Genomic DNA, 7,557 nt, shown 5'->3' with positions numbered 1-7,557 from the left:
GACCATGACAAGTGCGGACGCGCGGTGACCGTCACGCATGGTGTGCGAGACCAGGATGTACGAGGCCTGACATAAGGGCGTGTGGGCGTTATCAACTTCGCCCACACGGATCGGGAGGGGAAAAAAGAGGTATGTGGGCATTACTTGTTTTGCCCACACGTAGATGTGTGGGCTGTTCCTCTTATACACCACACAAAATGTGTAGGCGGACTCCCTAACGCCCACACGTGTGGCACTTATGGCGTCCGAAATAAATGGATTTGCTGCTATCTCAAAGTGTTTGTGATCACTAAAAACAATCGGTGACTAATCTTTCTTATCCCCGCGATAATGCGCCCAACTAACTATCATTGAGTCTATAAAGTCCTGCGGAGAGCCCTCACGCCAAACGCAGAGACCGACACGACAGTGCAAACAGCACAACAAACGCAGCCCCTCCTGCGGAGAGCCTCTCGAAGCCGATTAAATCTTAACCTCCTTCGTTATTCCTACTTGCAAAACATAGCTCATCCTGCACCTCCGCGACGAGCGGCATTCCCCCCGTGGTCACCTCCGACGAACTGATGGGGTGCAAGTCATGCCAGAAGCCCAAGGCGCAGCACCGGAAGGGCCTGTGGTCGCCGGAGGAGGACCAGAAGCTCCGTGACTTTATCGTCCGCTACGGCCACAGCTGCTGGAGCACCGTCCCCGTCAAGGCCGGTAAGAACACAGCCCCAACCTGTAAGCGCAGCAGTCGCACGTGATTCCCCCGAGAAATTCGAAGGGGAATTGGACAGATTTTCTTGCGAACTTGCATTGCCGAGGGTCATGTCCAATTCCCAATTTCCCCTGCTTTCCTGTTGAGGCTCTGCAATGTACCTTGGCTTGTGGGAAGGGGAAAGATGGGGAAATTTAATTTCGCCAGAGGACAGTAGAATTCAGGAAATTTTTTGCAGTGCTTTCGGGAAAGGGTTCCAGCAGAATTTTGTCAAATGTACCTTGGCATGTGGTGTGGGGGCTAAATTTTGCCGTGAATTGCAGGGCTTCAGCGGAACGGCAAGAGCTGCAGGCTGCGGTGGATTAATTACCTGAGGCCGGGGCTGAAGCACGGCATGTTCTCCCGGGAGGAAGAAGAGACCGTCATGAGCCTCCACGCCACACTCGGCAACAAGTAAGCATCCCAAGCACACATCACAATTCTCATCTCTTCAGGGCAAAACGGCATCTGATTAACAGGCGCGATTGAATCAAATTAATCAGAGTACTTCTTTCCTATTTCCTTCTAATAAATCTAATAGTTTAGTAAGAGGAAGAAAAGTAGAGCATTCATGCGCATGCTACATACTGCTATCTACTGCCGCTTGTGCCAATTTGTTAGTGTCAGCATGGTAGTGTCGTTAAGCTGCCAAGCTGAGTTCCAGAGTAGAAAAACAAAAGTTTTGCTGGCACAAACAAAAGGAAATGCTGATATGTCTGCCATGTAGGCCGCCTTACGTGGTGGAGTTGATGCTGACACCCGCGTTCCATATCGAGGCACTCGATTGCCTCATTTTTGAGTGCCCGTTTGGCGATAGTGAACAAGAGCCTCGCTTTCAGTAACCTACTGATGGAAAGTTGGCTTGGTCACGGTTAACCTCTTTTTGGACAAAAAGGAAGAAAGAACAGCTGAGAATCGCTAAACTTGTGTCTATATAATCTAATGCTTTCGTTTCTAGAGGGTCTTTCCAGTTGCCTGCCCGTGCACGCAAGATAGTTTGGCCATTTCCTTTTGGTACGGAGATAGTAACTAGGAAGGTTCTTAATTTTGATAGTGAAGATATGTGTAGTACAATCATTTGTGAACACGCTCGTAGGACTAGTCAACTGTTGAGACCAATGATACTGTAACAGATGCTTTGACATTGACAATCCGAACGAAGAAGACTTGTACTGTTGCTACAAGCCTGTGACAATCATAGCTTTATTTATTGGAGTGACTGTACAATAATTTGCTTCTCTAACATGATGAGATTTTTCTCTGGCGCAGGTGGTCTCAGATAGCGCAGCACCTGCCTGGCCGGACGGACAACGAGGTGAAGAACTACTGGAACTCGTACCTGAAGAAGCGCGTCCAGGGCGCGCGTTCACCAGCCAAGTCCGCCGGCTCGGACGCGCCCCGGAGCCCGACGCCCAGCGAGAGCGGCCGCGAGGACAGCACCGTTAACCGGCCGTCCAACTCCGGCTCATCCGGGCCGCTCGAGTCGCCGTCGACGGCGGACGAGTCGAGCAGCCTCACGGTCTCCGGCGCTACCGCCTCGATCCGGCCGCACGCGCCCGTGCTCCCCAAGGTCATGTTCGCGGACTGGCTCGACATGGACATGGACTACGGCACCGGCCTGATGGCACCGAGCGCGCTGGACGCGGCCTTCGACGGCAGCCCGGCGCAGCAGGGCGTGAGCCACCAGGGCCCCCTGCAGGTGGAGGGCCTGTGCGACGCCGTGGACTCGTTGCATGGGCTCAGCAACGGCGGCTGGGATTTCGACGTGGACAAGATGCACATGCAGGGCGGAGCAGGGTTCTGCGATCTGCTCTCCATGAGCGAGTTCCTCGGGATCAACTAGGCGACACCTCCCGAACAGGGCAATGGTGTGCCTCTCCAGCCAATCATTGCTGGTCGCTGACAAGAAGTTCTCAAGGCCACGATTCAGCCGGACCAGCGCCGTGGAGAAGAAATCGTTGAAGTCCTTGTTGCCGGAAGACCCACATATCCAAGATCTCAATCAACCTTGAAAAAAAAAACTCACATGCCTCTCGACGGCACCGGAGGCGGGAGGCCGCACAACGTGATGAAGAGGAGGCGGAGCAACAAATTGCATAGGAAAATTGCGGTCATCGTCACGCTAACAAATTCTGCAAACCCTAACATTGTCGGCCAAAATGACAGGAATGAAAATATGCCACCGTGCCATAGGTGTTACCGTAGCCTACATCATCAAGATGAGGAAGTTCAAGGAAACTTTTTTACTAGAGCATGTGCCTCCCTAAATACCGACCAAAAGACTCCAAGAGAGGAAACTACAAATCCAGGTAGACATGGCCTTCCCGCGCTCAGCCCATGGCCGAAAGAGAGGTGGCAGCACGGAGCATCAAGAAAATCGTCCTTCTAGGGTTCGAAAAGGAGAAAACTGTTCGTGTATCGACAAAAATGATTCTGACCATGGTTGAACATTGCCATGGATGAAACTTAACTTTTTTTCTCTATAATACGCACAAGCATGCGTATCATTTATATTCATGAAAGGGCAAGATGCTCATCCATAATTTGACAAAGACCCATTGGCCTCCACAGTACAGATTGCTTAGGCAATTACTCCCGACTAACCCGCCTAGCTAATTCTGTAAGTGTGATGTGCGTGTGTAAGATCGCATCTTGCATCCAAGCTCACCCCCGGCGTTGCCGACCCAAACCCTAGCGCTGCCAGCCCCCTCTCGTCTCTTCTCCTGCCGCCGCTGTCGCAGGCCAAGTCCGCGGTTGCGGCGGGCCCGACGCCAAAGCGCTAGGGCAGGTGGTGTGTTGTGTATGTGTGATCTCCCGGAGGCGGCATGGGCGACTCTTGTGTTGGATCCGCGAGCAGTGGGTAGGGCGGCTCCCCTTGCCTGTGCGGCGGTGGCCTGATCCATGGCCGGCACAATGCTCTTCCCCTCCTACTGGGCGGAGGGGGTGGATCTGTGCCTGGAGATGGATGGCGGCAGAGGCCGCGGATCTGGCATCCCGTCCAGGTCCGCCCCGACGTGATTTTGTCCAAACGGTGGCGCGAGGAGGGACCATGAGGGGCGGCTGGAGGCTCCCTATCGGCTTGCCGACGACGGCTTTCGGCTTCACGGCAAGGTCTCGTACGTTTCCAGTCAGCTGCGAGATCGAGGGATCGGACGGGAATTCCGGTGAAAATCGCGCCAACTATGGTCATGGCGAACTATGGCGGCGTCTGTGACATCGTTCCCTTCTTGAGGCATCATTGTTGCAGGTCGCGGCACCACACTCGGGATGCTCTGGGGGGAACCCTAGATCTGGGTCATCCCGGATCGGACGAGATGCCATTTTTCCTCTTGGGGGCGCCATTTTGGAGCAGGTGCTGATTGGAGGGGCCTAGAGGTAGAGCGATGTTACGTCCTCAGCGTCAACAACGGCAGATCTCGGCGGCGTGGCCTAGTGGAGTCTGGGCATGTAGACGGACTCGTGTAGGAGGACGGTGATGACATCGTGGTGGTGTCGATGACAGGCTTGGCAAGGTCGATGCTTCAGTACTTGCTCTGAAGATGGATCGGTGGAAGACGGCGGCGGTGGCCTCTGAGAGAGCGCCGCACCGGTGTGTGCTCCAGACCCGGTAATGCGGCTTGGTTGGGCCCTCTGATTTTAGTTGTTAGGTTTTGTTGCAAGGTCAGTTTGGTATTCAGCTCGGACTATAGGCATCCCTTCATCAAGTGGATAGGAGTAGCGACATATATTGCCAAGATGGTGGCTTCAGACTTATCGATGCATTACTTTGTAAGGTCTTTGTGAATAATTAATAAAGTGGCTGCATTCATCGCCCCGATGCAGAGGCCAGGGGTCATCCTCCTTTTCCAAAAAAGCTAATTCTGCAAAAGGTTGCGACCGGTCTCCTCTAAGCAAACCCGCGATAAGCCAAGCCTTTCCCTCCAAAATCATCATTGATGTCGTCTTGCTAAGGCGCCAAAGGACCAGCTCACCAGAGCAGCAACCATCGCAGATGAAGAGGATCATAGATCAAAAGATCAAACTTGTAACCACACGAAAGAAGATGAACAAAAAATGGATCCAAATAGATCCACCGAAGACGAGCACCGACCCAATGCCGCGAGATCCGATGGTGACACACCTCCACATGCCTGCCGATGATGCTAGACGCACTATCGGGGCGGGGATCGGATGTGGAAGATGTTATTCCTACTGAGGGACATTGCCACCGCTACACAGCCCCTACCAAGACGATGAACCTAATACAAACGACATCAGGGTCCCGCCGGCAGGGGAGCGAGATCCTCCGCACCTACCCCGCCCAAAGGCCATCGTAGGCGGGGTGGACCGGTGGTGGCGCCGACGGGAGGAGGAAGAGGGCTTTCTCGAGGAGGGCGAAAGAGAGCCCATGCTAGGCTTCCAAAACGTCTGACTGATACTCCAGGCGATGAAACTTAAATGATAATGAAAACTAAAGGTGGTGTAAAATAATTGGGAATGAAAGGTAGTTAAAGCAATAATCTAGGGGCGAAATCTATAGTTTTAGCCGCTACCTCCTTGTGATATGTGATTTTCTTGTGTGATCCATGCATGTTATACTTGCATCAAAGCACACAAAATTGAATAAAATATTCAAACTTTTTAAAACTGGGCAAAAGTTTGAACACAAGAGCTCAACTTCGGGTCAGCTTGATCCTAGGCCAACAAAGGGCTCAACCCAAACATGAGGCGGGACATTCTTGTAGGAAATGACATGCGCACTTAGCCTTACGTCAAAAAAGCCCGAGGCTCGCGACCCGTTCGAAATCGATACTTTTTTGCCTCAACTCGAAATCAACTTGAAAAGAAATGAGTTAAGTATGGATTTTGATCGAGAAAATGAGTGGATCTTTAGAAGACACTACCTCGTTCGATTTTAGCTTGATAGTTCAACATAATATAATTATATTGAATGATGCTATTGTGTATTAAAACGAAATAGGATAAGTTATTAACGTATATGTTGTGTACGTCATTTTTATTCATTTTATCTACTAGTAAACACGGAAGGTTAATACCAACCAACTCGTGGTTGGATGGTTAGAAGGGTGGTTGTACGTCAAGCCAACTAGGTTTCAAACCATTGGTTTGGGACTTGCGTCTCACTAAGGTGGAATATTCTTTTAGTGGGAGGCGACATTTTTCGTTGATAGCAAGGCATCTGGGATGACTTCGTTGATCTCAAGATTTGGTGGTTCAGTCACTCAGAGGTGCTCATAGGGGTAGAATGTGTGTGCGCGCGTTCATTGTGATGAGTGTCTATGAGTTCTACACATGTATTGTGTATCTAAAAAACAAGGAAAGTTCGTATATAAAATTTAGACCATAATATGATTTGTGGCCAGCCGTGTGCTAACTGTCTTTTTTGGGGGGCAAACTTTAACAACAGATGCATCCTCGTATGTCTTATTATGTTGATGTGGCCTGTCTATGGCTATATGAAAATGGCCTTAGATTATATAATTTTATGGTTTTATTTAACCCAAAACTAGCTCATGGTACTCGAAACCATTACAAGCTGTGTATGAGCAATTTTAGTATGAGCTTGCTCGAAGTTTAGTATGAGCCAAGCCCAACTCGGCTGAATTCGGCTCGTTTGCAGCCTGTTCATGTGTGTTGTATTAAGCCTCAGACGGTTTATGTAGAGTACAACACCTGAAAGCCAAAAAGTCTCTCCTACAAATAAAATAAGAATCATAATGGAGAGATTACAATCAATCACAATAAATCCTAATTTATCATAACCAATACTCTACGATTGTAAGGTACTCGTTGAAATTACATAAGAGTTGTAATTTTATGTTGCTACATCATCTAAAAATGTGTTTTGCCGAAGAACCTAGTCTGGCTTAGATGATTTGATTATTTTGATGGACCCAGCCTATCTATTCAAGTCTTAGACTTTGCATGAATGCTCGCATTTTCTAGATTATTTTAGGCTTTCCATTGATGTTCGTTCAGTGGGAGACAAGTGTTGACATCACCAATCTGATTTGTCATCTCGGTCTTAATGGTAGGGGAAGTGAGTATGCTTATAAGAATAAGTATACACATATTTGTGAATGTCTGCGTATATATTATGTTTTTCAAGACAAACATATTACTAGAATTCACTTTTTGTCCAGATAGCGACGAGGTCGTACGTGTTTTTTCTGTACAGAAGTGAGCTTACTTCACTACATACCGATTGGGTCTTGTAGGAGTACATCAAGGGTGTCCTGCCTCCTACGGCCTACGAAACCAATGGTCAAATGATTAGGAGGGCAGTGGTTCTTCCAACAAACCAAAGATCAAACCCTAGATTTGACACTCTGGTGTCTTATTAATACATACTCCCTCCGTTCCTAAATATTTGTCTTTCTAGACATTTCAAATGACTCCTACATACGGATGTATGTAGACATATTTTAAAGTGTAGATTCACTCACTTTGCTCCGTATGTAGTCACTTGTTGAAATGCCTAGAAAGACAAGTATTTAGGAACGGAGGGAGTATTATTCTTTTAGAGGGGGGGGGGGGCATGTTTTTGTCAATAATGAATCGGCTATAGTAACTTCATTAATCTTTAAGTTCCGTAACTTTGACATGGACTTCGGTAGGCATTGCGCGTGTGTGTAATGATGTGAGTGTGTGAACGTCTGTGTCATAATCGATTTTTCAAGAAACGAGCATGTGGTGACCTCAAATTAAACCAGTGTTTCGACGACACAAGGTAGGACATAGGATATTAGGATGGACGATGATTGGAAGGTGACGGGCTGAGGCCACGTGTGCAACCGCAAACGCTGTGTCGGCTTGCATCA

General features: G+C 48.9%; 1 protein-coding gene across 1 annotated transcript; it reads left to right on the top strand.

The window, feature by feature from the left end:
* The first annotated feature begins 409 nt into the window (after positions 1–409).
* Positions 410–3,249, top strand: LOC119368032 (transcription factor LAF1-like). The gene is made up of 3 exons (XM_037633397.1): positions 410–699; positions 1,021–1,150; positions 2,006–3,249. Exons 1-3 carry the CDS (start codon positions 564–566, stop codon positions 2,577–2,579), a joined length of 840 nt encoding a protein of 279 aa, XP_037489294.1. The 5' UTR covers positions 410–563; the 3' UTR covers positions 2,580–3,249.
* The last annotated feature ends 4,308 nt before the right edge of the window (positions 3,250–7,557 follow it).

Source organism: Triticum dicoccoides, chromosome 2B (assembly GCF_002162155.2).
Source record: "Triticum dicoccoides isolate Atlit2015 ecotype Zavitan chromosome 2B, WEW_v2.0, whole genome shotgun sequence".
Classification (NCBI taxonomy): domain Eukaryota; kingdom Viridiplantae; phylum Streptophyta; class Magnoliopsida; order Poales; family Poaceae; genus Triticum; species Triticum dicoccoides.
The sequence above is the reverse complement of the archived record's forward strand: the minus strand, read 5'-3'. Positions and strand labels throughout refer to the sequence as shown.

Coding starts and splice junctions, on each gene's coding strand:
- LOC119368032 (XM_037633397.1), top strand. CDS start 564: ATGGGGTGCAAGTCATGCCAGAAGCCCAAGGCGCAGCACCGGAAGGGC. Junction 700..1,020: donor CACCGTCCCCGTCAAGGCCG/GTAAGAACACAG, acceptor CGTGAATTGCAG/GGCTTCAGCGGAACGGCAAG. Junction 1,151..2,005: donor CACGCCACACTCGGCAACAA/GTAAGCATCCCA, acceptor TCTCTGGCGCAG/GTGGTCTCAGATAGCGCAGC.